At 50.8% G+C, this 23,586-nt stretch overlaps 1 protein-coding gene across 2 annotated transcripts in view; it reads right to left on the bottom strand.

Annotated features, from left to right (window-relative positions):
* LOC119964316 (collagen alpha-1(XXIV) chain-like) overlaps positions 1–23,277 on the bottom strand; it is a 341,532-nt gene extending 318,255 nt beyond the window's left edge. For both annotated transcript variants that reach the window (XM_038793605.1, XM_038793606.1), the window contains exon 1: positions 23,214–23,277. In XM_038793605.1, the coding sequence (XP_038649533.1) occupies positions 23,214–23,220 (7 nt within the window). In that variant the 5' untranslated portion in view covers positions 23,221–23,277. The remainder of the gene's footprint in view (positions 1–23,213) is intronic.
* Positions 23,278–23,586: the final 309 nt, after the last annotated feature.

Raw genomic sequence — 23,586 nt, 5'->3', positions numbered from 1 at the left:
TCAGACTGTCTAGCCAGCGCTGATACACACGTCTCAGACTGTCTAGCCATCGCTGATACACACGTCTCAGACTGTCTAGCCATCGCTGATACACACGTCTGGGACTGTCTAGCCATCGCTGATACACACGTCTCAGACTGTCTAGCCATCGCTGATACACACGTCTGGGACTGTCTAGCCATCGCTGATACACACGTCTCAGACTGTCTAGCCATCGCTGATACACACGTCTCAGGCTGTCTAGCCATCGCTGATACACACGTCTCAGACTGTCTAGCCATCGCTGATACACACGTCTCAGACTGTCTAGCCAGCGCTGATACACACGTCTCGGGCTGTCTAGCCATCGCTGATACACACGTCTCAGACTGTCTAGCCAGCGCTGATACACACGTCTCAGACTGTCTAGCCATCGCTGATACACACGTCTCAGACTGTCTAGCCATCGCTGATACACACGTCTCAGACTGTCTAGCCATCGCTGATACACACGTCTCAGACTGTCTAGCCAGCGCTGATACACACGTCTCAGACTGTCTAGCCATCGCTGATACACACGTCTGGGACTGTCTAGCCATCGCTGATACACACGTCTCAGGCTGTCTAGCCATCGCTGATACACACGTCTCGGGCTGTCTAGCCATCGCTGATACACACGTCTGGGACTGTCTAGCCATCGCTGATACACACGTCTGGGACAGTCTAGCCATCGCTGATACACACGTCTCAGACTGTCTAGCCATCGCTGATACACACGTCTCAGACTGTCTAGCCATCGCTGATACACACGTCTCAGACTGTCTAGCCAGCGCTGATACACACGTCTCAGACTGTCTAGCCAGCGCTGATACACACGGCTCAGGCTGTCTAGCCATCGCTGATACACACGTCTCGGGCTGTCTAGCCAGCGCTGATACACACGTCTCAGACTGTCTAGCCATCGCTGATACACACGTCTCAGACTGTCTAGCCATCGCTGATACACACGTCTCAGACTGTCTAGCCAGCGCTGATACACACGTCTCAGACTGTCTAGCCAGCGCTGATACACACGGCTCAGGCTGTCTAGCCATCGCTGATACACACGTCTCGGGCTGTCTAGCCAGCGCTGATACACACATCTCACACTGTCTAGCCATCGCTGATACACACGTCTCAGGCTGTCTAGCCATCGCTGATACACACGTCTGGGACTGTCTAGCCATCGCTGATACACACGTCTCAGACTGTCTAGCCATCGCTGATACACACGTCTCAGGCTGTCTAGCCATCGCTGATACACACGTCTGGGACTGTCTAGCCATCGCTGATACACACGTCTGGGACTGTCTAGCCATCGCTGATACACACGTCTGGGACTGTCTAGCCATCGCTGATACACACGTCTCAGACTGTCTAGCCATCGCTGATACACACGTCTCAGACTGTCTAGCCATCGCTGATACACACGTCTCAGGCTGTCTAGCCATCGCTGATACACACGGCTCAGGCTGTCTAGCCATCGCTGATACACACGTCTGGGACTGTCTAGCCATCGCTGATACACACGTCTCAGGCTGTCTAGCCATCGCTGATACACACGTCTCAGACTGTCTAGCCAGCGCTGATACACACGTCTCAGACTGTCTAGCCATCGCTGATACACACGTCTCAGACTGTCTAGCCATCGCTGTTACACACGTCTCAGACTGTCTAGCCATCGCTGATACACACGTCTCAGGCTGTCTAGCCAGCGCTGATACACACGTCTCGGGCTGTCTAGCCATCGCTGTTACACACGTCTCAGACTGTCTAGCCAGCGCTGATACACACGTCTCGGGCTGTCTAGCCATCGCTGATACACACGTCTCAGACTGTCTAGCCATCGCTGATACACACGTCTCAGACTGTCTAGCCATCGCTGATACACACGTCTCAGACTGTCTAGCCATCGCTGATACACACGTCTCAGACTGTCTAGCCAGCGCTGATACACACGTCTCAGACTGTCTAGCCATCGCTGATACACACATCTCAGACTGTCTAGCCATCGCTGATACACACGTCTCAGACTGTCTAGCCATCGCTGATACACACGTCTCAGACTGTCTAGCCATCGCTGATACACACGTCTCGGGCTGTCTAGCCATCGCTGATACACACGTCTCAGACTGTCTAGCCATCGCTGATACACACGTCTCAGACTGTCTAGCCATCGCTGATACACACGTCTCAGACTGTCTAGCCATCGCTGATACACACGTCTCAGACTGTCTAGCCATCGCTGATACACACGTCTCAGACTGTCTAGCCATCGCTGATACACACGTCTCAGACTGTCTAGCCATCGCTGATACACACGTCTCAGACTGTCTAGCCAGCGCTGATACACACGTCTCAGACTGTCTAGCCATCGCTGATACACACGTCTCAGACTGTCTAGCCATCGCTGATACACACGTCTCAGGCTGTCTAGCCATCGCTGATACACACGTCTCAGGCTGTCTAGCCATCGCTGATACACACGTCTCAGGCTGTCTAGCCATCGCTGATACACACGTCTCGGGCTGTCTAGCCAGCGCTGATACACACGTCTCAGACTGTCTAGCCGGCGCTGAAACACACGTCTCAGGCTGTCTAGCCAGCGCTGATACACACGTCTCAGACTGTCTAGCCATCGCTGATACACACGTCTCAGACTGTCTAGCCATCGCTGATACACACGTCTCAGGCTGCCTAGCCATCGCTGATACACACGTCTCAGACTGTCTAGCCATCGCTGATACACACGTCTCAGACTGTCTAGCCATCGCTGATACACACGTCTCAGACTGTCTAGCCATCGCTGATACACACGTCTCAGACTGTCTAGCCATCGCTGATACACACGTCTCAGACTGTCTAGCCATCGCTGTTACACACGTCTCAGACTGTCTAGCCATCGCTGATACACACGTCTGGGACTGTCTAGCCATCGCTGATACACACGTCTCAGACTGTCTAGCCATCGCTGATACACACGTCTGGGACTGTCTAGCCATCGCTGATACACACGTCTCAGACTGTCTAGCCATCGCTGATACACACGTCTCAGGCTGTCTAGCCATCGCTGATACACACGTCTGGGACTGTCTAGCCATCGCTGATACACACGTCTCAGACTGTCTAGCCATCGCTGATACACACGTCTGGGACTGTCTAGCCATCGCTGATACACACGTCTCAGACTGTCTAGCCATCGCTGATACACACGTCTCAGACTGTCTAGCCATCGCTGATACACACGTCTCAGGCTGTCTAGCCATCGCTGATACACACGTCTGGGACAGTCTAGCCAGCGCTGATACACACGTCTCAGACTGTCTAGCCATCGCTGATACACACGTCTCAGACTGTCTAGCCATCGCTGATACACACGTCTCGGGCTGTCTAGCCAGCGCTGATACACACGTCTCAGACTGTCTAGCCATCGCTGATACACACGTCTCAGACTGTCTAGCCATCGCTGATACACACGTCTGGGACAGTCTAGCCAGCGCTGATACACACGTCTCAGACTGTCTAGCCATCGCTGATACACACGTCTGTGACAGTCTAGCCATCGCTGATACACACGTCTCAGACTGTCTAGCCATCGCTGATACACACGTCTCAGACTGTCTAGCCATCGCTGATACACACGTCTCAGGCTGTCTAGCCATCGCTGATACACACGTCTCAGACTGTCTAGCCATCGCTGATACACACGTCTCAGACTGTCTAGCCATCGCTGATACACACGTCTCAGACTGTCTAGCCATCGCTGATACACACGTCTCGGACTGTCTAGCCATCGCTGATACACACGTCTCAGGCTGTCTAGCCATCGCTGATACACACGTCTCAGGCTGTCTAGCCATCGCTGATACACACGTCTCAGACTGTCTAGCCATCGCTGATACACACGTCTCAGGCTGTCTAGCCATCGCTGATACACACGTCTCAGACTGTCTAGCCATCGCTGATACACACGTCTGGGACTGTCTAGCCATCGCTGATACACACGTCTCAGACTGTCTAGCCATCGCTGATACACACGTCTCAGACTGTCTAGCCATCGCTGATACACACGTCTCAGACTGTCTAGCCATCGCTGATACACACGTCTCAGACTGTCTAGCCATCGCTGATACACACGTCTCAGACTGTCTAGCCATCGCTGATACACACGCCTCAGACTGTCTAGCCATCGCTGATACACACGTCTCAGACTGTCTAGCCATCGCTGATACACACGTCTCAGACTGTCTAGCCATCGCTGATACACACGTCTCAGACTGTCTAGCCATCGCTGATACACACGTCTCAGACTGTCTAGCCATCGCTGATACACACGTCTCGGACTGTCTAGCCATCGCTGATACACACGTCTCAGACTGTCTAGCCATCGCTGATACACACGTCTCAGACTGTCTAGCCATCGCTGATACACACGTCTCAGTCTGTCTAGCCATCGCTGATACACACGTCTCAGACTGTCTAGCCATCAGCTGATACACACGTCTCAGACTGTCTAGCCAGCGCTGATACACACGTCTCAGGCTGTCTAGCCATCGCTGATACACACGTCTCAGACTGTCTAGCCATCGCTGATACACACGTCTCAGACTGTCTAGCCATCGCTGATACACACGTCTCAGGCTGTCTAGCCATCGCTGATACACACGTCTCAGACTGTCTAGCCATCGCTGATACACACGTCTCGGACTGTCTAGCCATCGCTGATACACACGTCTCAGACTGTCTAGCCATCGCTGATACACACGTCTCAGACTGTCTAGCCATCGCTGATACACACGTCTCGGACTGTCTAGCCATCGCTGATACACACGTCTCAGACTGTCTAGCCATCGCTGATACACACGTCTCAGACTGTCTAGCCATCGCTGATACACACGTCTGGGACTGTCTAGCCATCGCTGATACACACGTCTCAGACTGTCTAGCCATCGCTCATACACACGTCTCAGGCTGTCTAGCCATCGCTGATACACACGTCTCAGACTGTCTAGCCATCGCTGATACACACGTCTCAGGACTGTCTAGCCATCGCTGATACACACGTCTCGGGACTGTCTAGCCAGCGCTGATACACACGTCTCAGACTGTCTAGCCATCGCTGATACACACGTCTCAGACTGTCTAGCCATCGCTGATACACACGTCTCAGGACTGTCTAGCCAGCGCTGATACACACGTCTCAGACTGTCTAGCCATCGCTGATACACACGTCTCAGACTGTCTAGCCATCGCTGATACACACGTCTCGGGACTGTCTAGCCAGCGCTGATACACACGTCTCAGACTGTCTAGCCATCGCTGATACACACGTCTCGGGACTGTCTAGCCATCGCTGATACACACGTCTCAGACTGTCTAGCCATCGCTGATACACACGTCTCAGACTGTCTAGCCATCGCTGATACACACGTCTCAGACTGTCTAGCCATCGCTGATACACACGTCTCAGACTGTCTAGCCATCGCTGATACACACGTCTCAGACTGTCTAGCCATCGCTGATACACACGTCTCAGGCTGTCTAGCCATCGCTGATACACACGTCTCAGACTGTCTAGCCATCGCTGATACACACGTCTCAGACTGTCTAGCCATCGCTGATACACACGTCTCAGACTGTCTAGCCATCGCTGATACACACGTCTCGGACTGTCTAGCCATCGCTGATACACACGTCTCAGGCTGTCTAGCCATCGCTGATACACACGTCTCAGGCTGTCTAGCCATCGCTGATACACACGTCTCAGACTGTCTAGCCATCGCTGATACACACGTCTCAGACTGTCTAGCCATCGCTGATACACACGTCTCAGACTGTCTAGCCATCGCTGATACACACGTCTCAGACTGTCTAGCCATCGCTGATACACACGTCTCAGACTGTCTAGCCATCGCTGATACACACGTCTCAGACTGTCTAGCCATCGCTGATACACACGTCTCGGACTGTCTAGCCATCGCTGATACACACGTCTCAGACTGTCTAGCCATCGCTGATACACACGTCTCAGACTGTCTAGCCATCGCTGATACACACGTCTCAGGCTGTCTAGCCATCGCTGATACACACGTCTCAGACTGTCTAGCCATCGCTGATACACACGTCTCAGACTGTCTAGCCAGCGCTGATACACACGTCTCAGGCTGTCTAGCCATCGCTGATACACACGTCTCAGACTGTCTAGCCATCGCTGATACACACGTCTCAGACTGTCTAGCCATCGCTGATACACACGTCTCAGGCTGTCTAGCCATCGCTGATACACACGTCTCAGACTGTCTAGCCATCGCTGATACACACGTCTCAGACTGTCTAGCCATCGCTGATACACACGTCTCAGACTGTCTAGCCATCGCTGATACACACGTCTCAGACTGTCTAGCCATCGCTGATACACACGTCTCGGACTGTCTAGCCATCGCTGATACACACGTCTCAGACTGTCTAGCCATCGCTGATACACACGTCTCAGACTGTCTAGCCATCGCTGATACACACGTCTCAGGCTGTCTAGCCATCGCTGATACACACGTCTCAGACTGTCTAGCCATCGCTGATACACACGTCTCAGACTGTCTAGCCATCGCTGATACACACGTCTCAGACTGTCTAGCCATCGCTGATACACACGTCTCAGGCTGTCTAGCCATCGCTGATACACACGTCTCAGGCTGTCTAGCCATCGCTGATACACACGTCTCAGGCTGTCTAGCCAGCGCTGATACACACGTCTGGGACTGTCTAGCCATCGCTGATACACACGTCTCAGACTGTCTAGCCATCGCTGATACACACGTCTGGGACTGTCTAGCCATCGCTGATACACACGTCTCAGACTGTCTAGCCATCGCTGATACACACGTCTCGGGCTGTCTAGCCATCGCTGATACACACGTCTCAGACTGTCTAGCCATCGCTGATACACACGTCTCAGACTGTCTAGCCAGCGCTGATACACACATCTGGGACTGTCTAGCCATCGCTGATACACACGTCTCAGACTGTCTAGCCAGCGCTGATACACAAGCCTCGGACTGTCTAGCCATCGCTGATACACACGTCTCAGACTGTCTAGCCATCGCTGATACACACGTCTCAGACTGTCTAGCCATCGCTGATACACACGTCTCAGACTGTCTAGCCATCGCTGATACACACGTCTCAGACTGTCTAGCCATCGCTGATACATACGTCTCAGGCTGTCTAGCCAGCGCTGATACACACGTCTCAGGCTGTCTAGCCATCGCTGATACACACGTCTCAGGCTGTCTAGCCAGCGCTGATACACACGTCTCAGGCTGTCTAGCCATCGCTGATACACACGTCTCAGACTGTCTAGCCATCGCTGATACACACGTCTCAGGCTGTCTAGCCATCGCTGATACACACGTCTCAGACTGTCTAGCCATCGCTGATACACACGTCTCAGACTGTCTAGCCATCGCTGATACACACGTCTCAGACTGTCTAGCCATCGCTGATACACACGTCTCAGGCTGTCTAGCCATCGCTGATACACACGTCTCAGACTGTCTAGCCAGCGCTGATACACACGTCTCAGACTGTCTAGCCAGCGCTGATACACACGTCTCCGACTGTCTAGCCATCGCTGATACACACGTCTCAGACTGTCTAGCCAGCGCTGATACACACGTCTCAGACTGTCTAGCCATCGCTGATACACACGTCTCGGGCTGTCTAGCCATCGCTGATACACACGTCTCAGACTGTCTAGCCATCGCTGATACACACGTCTGGGACTGTCTAGCCATCGCTGATACACACGTCTCAGACTGTCTAGCCAGCGCTGATACACACGTCTCAGACTGTCTAGCCATCGCTGTTACACACGTCTCAGACTGTCTAGCCATCGCTGATACACACGTCTCAGACTGTCTAGCCATCGCTGATACACACGTCTCAGACTGTCTAGCCATCGCTGATACACACGTCTCAGACTGTCTAGCCATCGCTGATACACACGTCTCGGGCTGTCTAGCCATCGCTGATACACACGTCTCAGGCTGTCTAGCCATCGCTGATACACACGTCTCAGACTGTCTAGCCAGCGCTGATACACACGTCTCAGACTGTCTAGCCATCGCTGATACACACGTCTCAGACTGTCTAGCCATCGCTGATACACACGTCTCAGACTGTCTAGCCAGCGCTGATACACACGTCTCAGACTGTCTAGCCATCGCTGATACACACGTCTCGGGCTGTCTAGCCATCGCTGATACACACGTCTCAGACTGTCTAGCCAGCGCTGATACACACGTCTGGGACTGTCTAGCCATCGCTGATACACACGTCTGGGACTGTCTAGCCATCGCTGATACACACGTCTCAGACTGTCTAGCCATCGCTGATACACACGTCTGGGACTGTCTAGCCATCGCTGATACACACGTCTCAGACTGTCTAGCCATCGCTGATACACACGTCTCAGACTGTCTAGCCATCGCTGATACACACGTCTCAGACTGTCTAGCCATCGCTGATACACACGTCTCGGGCTGTCTAGCCATCGCTGATACACACGTCTCAGACTGTCTAGCCATCGCTGATACACACGTCTCAGACTGTCTAGCCATCGCTGATACGTCTCAGACTGTCTAGCCAGCGCTGATACACACGTCTCAGACTGTCTAGCCATCGCTGATACACACGTCTCAGGCTGTCTAGCCATCGCTGATACACACGTCTCAGGCTGTCTAGCCATCGCTGATACACACGTCTCAGACTGTCTAGCCAGCGCTGATACACACGTCTCAGACTGTCTAGCCATCGCTGATACACACGTCTCAGGCTGTCTAGCCATCGCTGATACACACGTCTCAGGCTGTCTAGCCATCGCTGATACACACGTCTCAGACTGTCTAGCCATCGCTGATACACACGTCTCAGACTGTCTAGCCATCGCTGATACACACGTCTCAGACTGTCTAGCCAGTGCTGATACACACGTCTGGGACAGTCTAGCCAGCGCTGATACACACGTCTCAGACTGTCTAGCCAGTGCTTATACACACGTCTGGGACAGTCTAGCCAGCGCTGATACACACGTCTCGGGCTGTCTAGCCATCACTGATACACACGTCTCAGACTGTCTAGCCAGCGCTGATACACACGTCTCGGGCTTGTGATGGGATTCAACCACAGAGCTACCAACTCAGAGGCAGGGGCACTGCCCACTGCATCATAATAACAACCTCACCCCCTGGCCCGAGGTGTGGGGACCCTCAGGTTAAACCACCGCCAGTCAGCTCCCTCCCTCAAAGGGGAAAGCAGCCTGTGGTCATCTGGGACTATGGCGACAATACTGATACAAACTGTACAATATAGTTAATCGATATACAGTATGTGGGCTGGATTCTCCAGTCCCTTAGCCGTGTGTGTGTGTTGGCAGTGCGCCATTCCCTGGCAACGGGATTCTACTCTTCCTGCCGTTTGCCAAGGGATTTCCCGCCAAAGCCATCCCATGGCGTGGGCAAACCCGGAGGTGGGTGTGAGTTGCCACCAGGAAGAGACGATCCCAAAGGCAGGACATTTCCGGCCACTGATCCACATAAACCTGCAAGTACAAGTGATCCATGTATTTCGTACACGTTAGAGAAATTTGGTCCAGGGTAATACAGTGGCGTCTGGGTTAGCCCTGCTGCCTCACGGCGCTGAGGACCCGGGTTCGATCCCTGTCCCGGGTCACTGTCCGTGTGGAGTTGGCACATTCTCCCCCATGTCTACGTGGGTCTCACCCCCACAACCCAAAGATGTGCAGGGTAGGTGGATTGGCCACGCTAAATTGCCCCTTAATTGGAAAAAAAAGAATGGGTACTCTAAAGTTATAAAAAAAAAAGAAAAGTTTGGTCGACAGGAATGGTTCAGTTAATCATGAGGCTAAAACATATTTGGGAGAGAGTTGAACAGTTTAATTCGAGCACAGAATCAGATAAGTTAACTGTTCTGATCTCAGTTTGAAAATTCTCAGCCTCATTTTAAGGTTCCTCCGTGACTACCTCCCCTATCTCATATCGTCCTCCATCCCTGATACCCTTTGGGATCTCGGCACTCGCCCATTTCTGGCCCGATTTTAACCGCCCATCATTTGCAGCCGTGGCTTCAGCTGCCTGGTCCTCAAGCTCAGGGACTCCCTCCCTGAACCTCGCTGTCTCTCTCCATCACTTTTCTCCTTGAAGGCTTTCCTTAAAACCACCCACTTGGGACCAATTTCCGGACCCCTGTCTTAATATCTCCTTCTGTGGCTCAATGTCAAAATTCTGTTTGATGTTGTTCAGCTCTAAGCAGCTTGGGGTGTTTACATTAAAGGCACTGTATCAATGCAAATTGTTGCTATAGTTGTCACAATACATTCACACATCATTTGGATAGTCAGAGGCTTTTTCCCAGGGTAGAGGGGTCAATTACTAGGGGGGCACAGGTTTAAGGCGCGAGGGGCAAGGTTTAGAGGAGATGCACGAGGCAAGTTTTTTACACAGAGGGTAGTGGGTGCCTGGAACTCGCTGCCAGAAGAGGTGGTGGAAGCAGGGACGATAGTGACATTTAAGGGGCATCTTGACAAATACATGAATAGGATGGGAAAAAAGGGACACAGACCCCAGAAGTGTAGAAGATTAGAGTTTAGACGGGCAGCATGGTCGGCGCAGGCTTGGAGGGCCGAAGGGTCTGTTCCTGTGCTGTACTTTTCTTTGTTCTTTGTTCTTATCAACACTTTTCTGCCCCAGTGATGCATTCTCCTCCCTCATCCAAATAATCCCCCCTCGTACTGTAGGGAGGTTTAGGGGGGGGCGGGGCGAAGGTGATGTTTACAAAATATCCCAAGCCTAATGGATGGATTTCAACAAAACTTGTTCTACAGATAGGCTGTGGGAAAATGGGTGGGCCAAGGAGGAACTGATTCGGTTTTGGCAAAGGGGTAGATGAGGATCCGGATCCTGGAATTTATGAAAGGATCCGTTGACACTGGGAGGTAGTATGAATTGACTATTTTATTTGGGGTGTTGTGCGTTGCCTCAACTGCTTTTGTGCAATCTGCCGCAGTGTTCAAAACATGAGTAGAGTTTTCAACGCAAGTTTTGGATGTGAATTGGCCTGAAAACGTATTCGTGAGATGGAAGCTCTTAATAAAAATATGATTTTTTTTTCAGCTTTGTAGTTACAGAGCATCAACTGGGCAGGGAAAAGTCATAGATTATCATATAATTTACAGTGCAGAAGGAGGCCATTCGGCCCATCGAGTCTGCTCCGGCTCCTGGAAAGAGCACCCTACCCCCTACCCAAGGTCAACACCTCCACCCTATCCCCAGAACCCAGTAACCCCACCCAACATTAAGGGCAATTTTGGACACTAAGGGCAATTTATCATGGCCAATCCACCTAACCTGCACATCTTTGGACTGTGGGAGGAATCCGGAGCACCCGGAGGAAACCCACGCAGACACGGGGAGGATGTGCAGACTCCGCACAGACAGTGACCCAAGCCGGAATCGAACCTGGGACCCTAGAGCTGTGAAGCAATTATGCTATCCACAATGCTACCGTGCTGCCCCGAAAAGTCTGGATGAAGAGCTCCCTTATTGCAATAAAATGAAATGAAATGAAATGAAAATCGCTTATAGTCATGAGTAGGCTTCAATGAAGTTACTGTGAAAAGCCCCTAGTCGCCACATTCCGGCGCCTGTACGGGGAGGCTGGTACGGGAATCGAACCGCGCTGCTGGCCTGCTTGGTCTGCTGTAAAAGCCAGCGATTTAGCCCAGTGAGCTAAACCAGCCCTGACACAGCGTGGTGGAGGTGTGTGCTCTGCTGAATGTCCTGATCACTTATTGAAATATTGAAAAGCTGAAGTTCCAGCATAAAATCTTGGTTGGACCTTCACCTAGAATCTGATTTTTAAGATTTTGTTCTGGAAAGCTGGGCTTCTTTATTCCAGCCACAGGTCGATCTTATCGAGTGGTGGCGCAGACTCCTGCTCCTATTTCTTACAAAGTCCCTCACCCGAGTCGCCTCTTCCTCACCTCAGCCCTTCAGCTTATTTTTCTATTCCCTATTCTCCCCTGTACTCATCTGGGGCAAAATTCCCCGACCCCCCAGCAGGGTCGGAGAATCGCCTGGGGCAGCCGAAAATCCTGCCCCCCCGCCGTGGCAGAGATTCTCCGCCACCCGGGGATTGGCGGGGGCGGGAATCTCGCCACTCCGATCGGCGAGCCCCCTGCGGCGATTCTCCGGCCCGCGATGGACCGAAGTCCCGCCGCTGGGAGGCCTCTCCCGCCGCCAAGGTTTGAACCACCTCTGGTGGCGGCGGGATCGGCGGCGCGAGCGGGCCCCCGGGGTCCTGGGGGGGGGGCGCATGGCGATCTGACCCCGGGGGGTGCCCCCACGGTGGCCAGGCCCGCGATCGGGGCCCCCCTGTCAGGGGGAGGGCCAGTGCCCTGGGGGCACTCTTTCTCCTCCGCCGCCGCCACGGCGGAAGCGGAAGAGAAACCCACAGCAGGCATGCGCCGGTGGTGATGTCAGCTGCAGCTGGCCGCTGACGTCACCGCCGGCGTATGCGCGAACCGGCGAAAGCCTTTCGTCCAGCCCCACTGCCGGGCGGCGGACCTGAAAGGCCGCTGGCGCTGGTTTTTGCATCAGTCGGCATGGTGCCAACCGCTCCGGCGTGGGGCTAGCCCCCAAAGGTACGGAGAATACCGCGTCTTTGGGGAGGCCCGACCCCGGAGTGGTTGGCGCCACTCCCCTACGCCGGGACCCCCCGTCACGCCGGGTAGGGGCGAATCCCGCCCCTGGATTCCTTTTGAAAGCCATTTACCTCAACCACTTCCTGTGGTAGCGAGTCCCACATTCTACCAACTCTGTGCAAAGGAAAGCTCCCAGTTGGATTAATCAGGAACTATCTTGTATTTATGGCGCTGTCATATTCAGGAATTGATCAAGCAAACAATAACTATTACTGACAATAATGAAACATGCATTTAGCGGCAGCACCCTTGAGTTTTAATCTAGGCAATTCACACAGGATCAACTAATCCTGAACTCTCTCTTCCCAGGCTGACTGTTTTCTTCCTGGATTTTTCCCAAGAGTTGTTCTTTTCATGGCTCCATCAATGCCTTAGACATCCTGATCAATCAGCCAATCGACTCCTTTAGTTGAAATTAATAACTGAATCAAAGACCATCTAACACTCCTGCGCACATATTACTCTCTCATCACACTTTGATTTGCTTTGATTTATTATTGTCAAATGCATTAGTATACGGTGAAAAGTATTGTTTCTTGAAGGAGAGACTGCAGAATATAATGTTACAGTTATAGCATGGCGTAGAGAAAAGATCAACTTAATACGAGGTAGGTCCATTCAAAAATCTGATGGCAGCAGGGAAGAAGCTGTTCTTGAATCGGTTGGTACGTGACCTCAAACTTTTGTATCTTTTTCCTGACGGAGAGTATGTTCGGGGTGCGTGGGGTCCTTAATTATGCTGGCTGCCTTTCTGAGGCAGCGGGAATTATAGAGTCAATGGATTGGAGGCTGGTTTGCGTGATGGACTGGGCTACATTCACGACCTTTTGTAGTTTCCTGCGGTCTTGGGCAGAGCAGGCTCCATACCAAGCTGTGATACAACCAGAAAGAATGCTTTCTATGGTGCATCTGTCGAAGTTGGTGAGAGTCGTAGCTGACATGCCAAATTTCCTTAGTCTTCTGAGAAAGTAGAGTCTGTTGGTGGGCTTTCTTAACTATAGTGTCGGCATGGGGGGATCAAGACAGGCTGTTGGTGATCTGTACACCTAAAAACTTGAAGCTCTCGACCCTTTCTACTTCGTTCCCATTTATGTAGACAGGGGCATGTTCTCCACTACCCTTCCTGAAGTCGATGACCATCTCCTTCGTTTTGTTGACATTGAGGGAGAGATTATTGTTGTTGCACCAGTTCACCAGATTCTCTATCTCATTCCTGTACTCTGTCTCGTCATTGTTTGGAATCCGACCCACTGCTGTGGTGTCATCAGCAAATTTGAAAATCGAGTTGGAGGGGAATTTGGCCACAGTCATAGGTATATAAGGAGTATAGTAGGGGGCTGAGGACACAGCCTTGTGGGGCACCGGTGTTAAAGATGATCGTGGAGGAGGTGTTGTTGCCTATCCTTACTGATTGTGGTCTGGGGGTTAGAAAGTTCAGGATCCAGTTGCAGAGGGAGGAGCCGAGGCCAAGGCCACGGAGTTTGGAGATGTGTTTCATAGGAATGATGGTATTGAAGGCTGAGCTGTAGTCGATAAATAGTAGTCTGATATAGGTGTCTTTGTTATCTAGGTGTTCCAGGGTAGAGTGCAGGGCCATGGAGATGGTGTCTGCTGTGGACCTGTTGCAGCGGTAGGCAAACTGCGGTGGATCAAGGCAATCTGGGAGGCTGGAGTTGATTCGTGCCATGACTAACCTTTCTAAGCACTTCATGATGATGGATGTCAGAGCCACTGGACGATAGTCATTAAGGCACGCTGCTTGACTTTTTTTTTGGTACAGGGATGATGGTCGTCTTCTTGAAGCAGATAGGGACCTCAGATTGTTGTAAAGAGAGGTTGAAGATGTCTGCGAACACCCCTGCCAGCTGATCCGCGCAAGACCTGAGTGCCCGTCCGGGTACCCCATCCGGGCCAGTGGCTTTCCGTGGGTTGACCTTTGAGAAGGCTGCTCTGACATCTGCAGTGGTGATCCCAGATACATGGGCATCCTTGGTTTCTGGGGTGGAGGGCTCGCTCTCGCTGACCTCTTGCTCAATGCGAGCATAGAATGCATTGAGCTCATCAGGGAGGGGTGCGTTGGAGCCGGTGATTTTACATGCCTTCATCTTGTAGCCCGTTATGTCTTGCAGACCTTAACATAGACGGCGGGGATCCGTGTGGCTAGCCTGGGACTCGAGTTGGTCCGGTACTGTCTTTTGGCATCTTTGATGGATCTCCTTAGATCATATCTGGCTTTCTGGTATAGGTCAGGGTCGCCTAACTTGAATGCCTCAGACCTAGACTTCAGCAAGCAGTGGATATCCCTGTTCATCCAGGGTTTCCGGTTGGGAAACACGGGGATTTGCTTCTTTGGCGCACAGTCTTCTACACACTCACTAATGAAGTCAGTTACTGTAGCGGAGTACCCGTTCAGGCTGGTCGCAGAGTTTTTAAATACTGACACGAGGATACATTTAGTTTGACAGATGTTGTCTGCCTGCATTTTACACATATCTGTTAACTGGTCAATACAACCCCATCAGCTTTCCAGACTCTCTCCTCCATTAAAAACTGTCACACGCTCGTGTCTCCCTGTAAGGTTGAAAATGAATACGTTACTGGAAACTATTCTGACTACATACTCACAGGAACCGAGAGCCACTCAGGCAACTGCTCCGGGGTCAGTCCCGATCAAACTAGTCCTAATTGATAAGTTACAGGTCACAGCTGACTTAATGTAAAGGAGAAAGTGACGATTGTCCCATTCAATTAACCCTCAGCTCCACATTTAGAATGACTTTCTGAATAACCTAGATTAGGTAGGACCCGAGATTATGTCAGGCACGGCTCATTTGGAAGCACTATTTCCTCAAAATCAGAAGGTTATAGATTCACGTCCCACCCCAGGGCTGGGGCACAAACGTCAAGGCTAGTATCATAGAATTTACAGTGCAGAAGGAGGCCATTCGGCCCATCGAGTCTGCACCGGCTCTTGGAAAGAGCACCCTACCCAAGGTCAACACCTCCACCCTATCCCCATAACCCAGTAACCCCACCCAACACTGAGGGCAATTATGGACACTAAGGGCAAGTTATCATGGCCAATCCACCTAACCTGCACATCTTTGGACTGAGTACTGAGGGAGTGCTGCATTATCGCAGGTGCTGTCTTCCAGGTGAAACTCTAACCCTATCTGCCCTCTTGACGGATGTAATGGATCCCTAGCCACTATCTCGAAGAAGAGCAGGGGAGTTCTCCTCTGTGTCTTGTCCAATATTTATTCCTCAATCAACATTATAAGATTCACCTGAGGAAGGAACAGTGCTCCGAAAGCTAGTGATTCGAAACAAACCTGTTGGGCTTTAGACTTCTTCCTGAACATTATAAAAAACAGGTGACTCGGTCTTTATCACATTGCTATTAAAGGAGTTTCCTGTGCGCAAATTGGCTGTCCCGACATTACAAGAGTGACAACACTTCAAAAGTACCTTGTAAGCTGCAAAGCTCTTTGAGAAGCCCTGAGGTGTAATCTTTCTTTCTTTCCATTCGACTCTGAGATGCTCACGTGCATCTTGATGGTCGAGGAGCTTCCTTAATGGACCTAACAATCTTTCTCTCTGAGCCATTTCACTTCACCCCATGTCTTATATAAAGACCCACCTAAAGTGAGGTTGAGGATAGATGGGACATCTGCTTTTCAGCCAGTACAAACACAATCGGCCAAAATAACCAACACAATGCTGTAAATCTCAATCATTCTGCGATTCTACAAACTTCCAGTTGAACACGCTTAATTTTTTAATTTGTTTCCTCAGTTACATCATACAGAACACGCTCTATCAATTATACAATTCATGCAGCAGTGTCGACGAGATGACTACATTACTGTAATTGAAAGCACAAGTAGGAAAAGCAGCTGCCTGGAAAGGAACATTACACTCTGGGCCAAAAAACACAGGCAGCTTTTAATCTCACTCACCAGTAACACCTGCACTTCTGGCAAACTTGTGGAAACAACTTGAGGCCAACATTATGAATTGGGGAAAATTAAGATTCAGAAATGAAACTAGGATGCAATAAAATTGTAAAAAGGAAAATGAGGAGGACAGCTGTCTGAAGGGGGTTTTGATATGCGAGTTAGCTTACCAGTGAGAAAAGCAAGTGTCAATGTGACTAGGGGCGAACAATGGGGTATAGAAGAGGTAACTTCAAAGTGGAGATAAAGGAATCGGCGAAAAAGCTGAGTCCACGGGGTGAGCAACATTAATGGGAAAGAATGATATACCCACAGCACATGAGCTGGAGAAATGGACACAGTAGCAGCTGCCACCATCACATCCACACCCCTGCTGCAGAGAACAGTCTCTCCCGAGAATAAGTTCACGCTAAAAGGGCAGCCAGGTTAAAATCCAAAACCCCAACCCAGGAAATTGCATCTTCGCTGAAACTGAAGACGATTTTCCCAAAAGTGGACACATAACCCGCGTGTGGTAATTATCTGCCAGACTTTTTCATGGACTTATACAACATTGGATGTTTTTTGGAAGCAAGAGGAATCCCGAGTTCAGGAAATGTAGGTAGTTGGGAACAAAGTGGGTAACTGCGTGTAATATTGTCTGTGTGTATAGGCATCGGTGTAGTTAAATGTACAATTGCAGTGTATTACAATCCTCCTTGTCTTGTATTTTTTCTTTTAAGTGAATAAATATTCTTTATTAAATGTTCGTAAAATAACTGATTATTCCTCCCTGCTTTGCATCTCATTTCTCACACTATACCGAATTGGAAATATACAATACGACGAAGCGGGGGCGGGATTCTGGGATCCTGGGGCTAAGTGTTGACGCCGATGGAAACGCCGTTGTGTTTCTCGACGGCGTCAACACGGCCTCAGGATCAGCAATTGTGGCCCCTACACGGGGCCAACACGGCACTGGAGCGAACTACGCTACTCCTGCTGCTGATCCCGGCGTCAACTGGGCGTTGCCAGGGTCTGTGCATGTGCAGTGGGGGCCACGCCAGTGGCACCGTCGCCAATGTGTGCATGCGCAGTGGTTCCCTTCTCCGTGCTGGCCCCGTCGCAACGTGGTGCAGGGCTACAGGGGCCGGCACGTCGAGCGCTCCCCGACTGGCGCTGCGCCAACCACGCCGGCGCCAATGGCGTCGATTTTCCGGAGAATCGTGTACCGGCGTCGGGGCGGCTTGGCGCGATTTGCGCCGGTCGTGGGGATTCTCCGGCCCAGCCCCCGGGCTGTGAGAATCCCACCCCGGGGTCCCAAGTTACCCGTCTGGATTTTGGGATGTCCTTGCATTTAACATTGGTGGGGTTTGTAACACCAGAAATGAAAACTCATTGGATAATCAAGAGATTGGCTACGCTGCAGCAATAGATAATAACGAGGCCTCAAGGATTCATGAATAATGTGTTTCTCTCCATCCTCGATAGATGGTTGTCAGGAAAAGATGTTCAAATTTTCAAAGCTTTCCTGCGTCCTTGTGAATAAAATCTGTGTATGAAATATTTAACAGCCCTGAACTTGTCGTAAAGGTAACGGAAACTTTAGTGGCAGCAAGCGTTATTACTGTGTAAATAAATCCCAGAGGAATGGATGCTCAATGAGTGGGAAATTCTGGCTAAGAACCGAAAGTATCCCATATTCTTTTTTCATCACCACATCTACCTGTCCTTCTACCATCAGGGAGCTGAGGATATGTATCCAAATTTCCTCTTTCCTTGACATTTTGTTGTATCCTATCATTTATTGTGTTTTCCCTTGCTCTGTTCATCGTCCACAAATGTATTACCTCACAATTCTCCTCACAATTGCAAATGTTCTTTGTGAGTTTTCAACATTTTGATCCACATCACAGGTCAAAATAAGCTGCTCTTAGTTTAGCACAGGGAGTTTAGATCTCGATAACTGAGTATGCCTGTCCTATGACTGATAGGGCAGCACGATAGCACAGTGGGTAGCACTGTTGCTTCACAGCTCCAGGGTCCCAGGTTCGATTCCCGGCTGGGTCACTGTCTGTGCGGAGTCTGCACGTTCTCCCCGTGTCTGCGTGGGTTTCCTCCGGGTGCTCCGGTTTCCTCCCACCAGTCCAAAGACGTGCTGTTAGGTTAATTGGACATTCTGAATTCTCCCTCTGTGTACCCGAACAGGCGCCGGAATGTGGCGACTAGGGGATTTTCACAGTAACTTCATTGCAGTGTTAATGTAAGCCTACTTGTGACAATAAAGATTATTATTATTGAAGGCCTTCAGCCCTCAATCCTGAGCCTCTGATTTCAGCTCAGGCAGAAACACAGATGCCAGAGTTTCCTCCAGGAGCTCCGGGCAAGGATGAGAAGGGAAAGTCTCCCAGAGCCCTTGGCAGTGATCTACGTCCAGTGACCAGCGTCAACAAAGAACCAGGCAGGGCGGCACGGTGGCACAGTGGTTATCACTGCTGCCTCGCGGCGCCGAGGTACCAGGTTCGATCCCGGCTCTGGGTCACTGTCTGTGTGGAGTTTGCACATTCTCCCCGTGTCTGCGTGGGTTTCACCCCCACAACCCAAAGATGTGCAGAGTAGGTGGGTTGGCCACGCTAAATTGTCCCTCAATTGGAAAAGAAAAGAATTGGGTATTTAAATTAAAAAAATAAAGAACAAGCCTAGACATCAGGTGAAGATAGAACAATGTTTGGAATCTACGTATCAAATCATCTCCTCGTTCTCATTAACAAGGATTACACATGATTCACAGCGATGTGGCTACAGTTCTTGGCATTCACTTATTGAAACACTCCTTTGAATTAATAATGAGCATTTTGGAGATGAGAAAGCAATGGTTGTTGGGTTGCCAATTCAATTGACCAATGAGGAGACAAATGTCTATTGGCTTTCCAATTTGTCATGGGACAGTGGGGCACCATGGGATGGATGTACAGGTGACTAATGGTGGGAGAGATGGGGTGGGGTGGGGTGGGGTGGGAGTGGGAGGACACAAGAGATAACGTGACAAAAAGCTCTGGGAATGAATGTTGCTAAATCAGAGTGTGCCTGGGAGTGTGGCGATTGAGTGTGTGAGCACACGACTGTAACACCAGCTATCACAGAGTGCCCCTCATTCAGAGAGCTGTAACATGAAATGAAAACTGAACATTAGAGCTTGGGGGTAAAATAACATCAATGCAGCCAGGCCTGGGATGTGGTGGGTTAGTGTTTATGTACTGGATGCTTCAAAGCTCACACAGCAGCCGTGAAATTTTAATCCAGCTCCTGAAAATAATTTGGAAACGAACGGCTAGGATCAGTGACGATCATGAACCGATTGTCATTAAAATAATCTCATCTGGTTGACTATAATGCTCTTTCGGGAAGGAAATCTGCCATCCTTACCTGGTCTGGCCTATATGTGACTCCAGACCCTCAGGGATGTGGTTGACTGTTCAATGACCCTCTGAAACGACCGAGCGAGACGCTTAGAGGTACTCAAGGAGCTGGCTCATCACCACCTTCAGAAACAGAAACTGGGCTGGGAAATAAATGCTGGCCTTGCCAGTGATGGCCACATCGCGTGAATTAAAAAGTTAACATTACCGAGGAGAGGATGCTGTGGCTTGTTAAACACAGTGGGGAAAAAAGCTGCTTCTGTAGCAAGGTTCACGACCTCAAGACATTCCAAAAGCACCTGACAGTCACAGAAATCCCTCGTTTCCATAGAATCTACAGTGCAGGAGGAAGCCATTCGGCCCATTGAGACTGCAGCAAACCTCCGAGGCGGGGGGGGGGGGGGGAGGGGGGGGGGGGTGCAGGTGGGCTTCAGTGTATTATCTTATTCAAAAGACAGTGCCGCAACTCCCTCCAGTATGGCGCTGGAGTGTCAGCTTTGAACTCTGTGCTCCGATCTTGGAATGGGAGTTAAACCCAAAACCTTCTAATGCAGAGGCAAGGTTGCTACCAAATGGCCCACAGCTGATCCGAGTCAAGAATTTTAATCCAGTTCAATGGAGTGTTATATCAGTTGAATGTACGAGTTGAGTATCCCGAATCTTGGCAAGTTCACTGACTCCCAATTGGAAGTCAAACTCCTTATTGAAACGCCATCTGCTGCCACTTAGAAATAATGGATAAGCATATTTTTAAAAACTTGCTGTTCGATTGGACCAACCTGCTTGTAGACGGTGTCTCAAATAATCCTTTCCTCTCAAACAGTCAAATCAGCTTCAAATCCAGAGAACCATTCGCACTTCTGCTCGCAATAGACACGCACATATATGGGGCGGGATTCTCCGCGAAACAGTGGGGCGGGCAACTCCAGCGCAGTAGAGTGGCATGAACCACTCCGGCGTCGGGCTGCCCCAAAGGTGGAATTCAGTCAATCTATTTTTCTAGGGTCCACTCAGGTTCAGCTGCTGCGTCTGTTCAAAATGAGGGCATCCCGATGTGAGACAAATAATCACTTTACTCAGTGCCACGAGCGGAAGATAGAAACGAGGAGCAGGAGGAGGCCATTCAGCCCTTCGAGCCTGCTCCATCATTCACTCTGATCTCTGCTGACCATCCAACTCAGTAACCTGTTCCCACTTTCCACCCATACCGAACCATAGGACCCGAGGCTGGAATCGAACCCGGGACCCTGGCTCTGCCCCTTTGACATTCTTTTGTATCCATGTCATTTGATTTCGTTCACCCAGATGCCATAACAAACTCCTTCCTGAAAACATGCGGTTTTGGCCTCAGCTGCTTTCTGTGGTGGTAAATTCCACAGGCTCGCCCCTCCTCTTTGTCCGTATCCTGCAGATAGTAAATTACATAGAATTTACAGTGCAGAAGGAGGCCATTCGGCCCATCGAGTCTGCACCGGCTCTTGGAAGGAGCACCCCACTTAAGCCCAGATTTCCAACCTATCCCTGCAACCCAGCAACCCCACCAAACCTTTTTTTTGGACACTCAGGGCAATTTAGCATGGCCAATCCACCTAACCTGCACATCTTTGGACTGTGGGAGGAAACCGGAGCACCCGGGGGAAACCCACGCAGACACGGGGAGAACGTGCAGACTCCACACAGACAGTGACCCAAGCCGGGAATCGAACCTGGGACTCTGGAGCTGTGAAGCAATTGTGCTATCCACAATGCTACCGTGCTGCCCACTAACATGAGACATTTCTTCTTCCCTTACCGCCACTATTTTTGCCCCAATCCTCATCCAATCTTTGTTTCCTCTCTATTTACATTTCTGGATCTGATTTGATTCCAATTCTTCTAGTTTTCTTGCTGTCCTTTCTGTTTGTATCCTCAGATGTAATTGGAGATAGAGGGCTGAATTCTTCGAATCTGCGGCTGTGTCCGCAGGATCCGTCTGATCCTATGAGCAGAAAATCGGCACCGCCCCAGCACCGATGTTCCGTCCAGTGGGGGGACGCGCCACCTAAAGCCCCGAACTTTACTTGCGGATATGGCCGCAGGATGGCTGGGTGCATGGCTGCGCATCACGCACAGCGGCTGCCTGCGCTGGCCGCGCCGTACAACATGGTGCCGGCCGTGTGCAGACCTGGCCTGCCAAAAACTGGCCCCCGTAACCAGCCTCGCCACGCCTGGACCACCCCCCAGACCCCGTCGAAGTCCCCCCCCCCCCCCCCCAGTGGAACGGCTCTCTCTCTCTCTCCCCCCCCCCCCCCCCCGACAGTGACGGCGCCGGACACAGTTCACAGCCGCCAGGCGAAGCACCTGAAATTGGTGAGGACACGTGTCCCGCGCCGTTGGGGACTCGGCCTATCGGGGGCGGAGCGTCGAGGGAGGGCCTCAGGTGACATCGAGGATTGCGCCATTTTTGAGCAGGCGGAGCATCGGAAAAACGGCGTCGCCCCCGATTCCAGCGAAAAAATGGATTCTCCGGCCGATCGCGATTTTGGCGATGACGATCGGAGGATCGCGCCCAGACTGCGGCCTCCCAGCATTCACCGAGGTCCAGATGCCCCTTTCCTCTCACTGCACACGTCAACTCCCCTTCCAGCAGCGTACAGGGCAAAGCAAGGCGAGGGGAGAAATCTAACTAAAGTCTAATTTGCCCCAACTCCACCATATTCTCAGCAGAGTCCAAAGCTAATCTACTGTCAAACCTTCTCTTAGCATATCAGCACAACCATCGTACTATATTCAGATTCTGCTTGGTTCCAGGGGTGTAAACAATATAAAACATGGTGAATGAAGCCTTCTGACATTTACTCGAGCTGCACACAAAACACTGAAGGTTTAACAGGACAAAGGCAATGGATCCATGAATTATTGACACACTGGAGCCAAACGGTTTTGGAAGGATCGTTGTGGACAATGTGAATAATTACTGTAAATCCTCAATATTTCCTTTTGTGGTTTGGGGGCTGTTAATCAAACGGGAGATGAGACGTGCTGGAGGAGGGACTGGAAATGTCAACAGAAATAAGACCTTACCTTGCATGTGGGTTTGTGTTAGTCCGGCGGCCACACATATCGTTAGCAGGAACAGGAGGGATCTCCTAGAGAGAAGTAAAGTTGAGTTTAGTTGATCTGAAAAAATTGCTTCGGTTTGGGCACTCCTATGCAGCGTTAATTGCTTTTTATGTAGAATTTTACAATAGCAGATCATTCGGCCCATCAATTCCATGCTGGTGTTTATGCTCCATGTGAATAAGACTTTCTTCATTTCCTAACCATAACAACGAAACCTTCTATTCTCATCTCCCTCATGTACCAATCCAGGACTTATTCATAGGCATCCACACCACTCACTATAAACACTCCACATGAGATGCACATTCTCACCACTCTTCAGAGCATTTTATCA

The sequence above is a fragment of the Scyliorhinus canicula genome, chromosome 4, assembly GCF_902713615.1.
Source record: "Scyliorhinus canicula chromosome 4, sScyCan1.1, whole genome shotgun sequence".
In the NCBI taxonomy this organism is placed as follows: domain Eukaryota; kingdom Metazoa; phylum Chordata; class Chondrichthyes; order Carcharhiniformes; family Scyliorhinidae; genus Scyliorhinus; species Scyliorhinus canicula.
The sequence above is the reverse complement of the archived record's forward strand: the minus strand, read 5'-3'. Positions and strand labels throughout refer to the sequence as shown.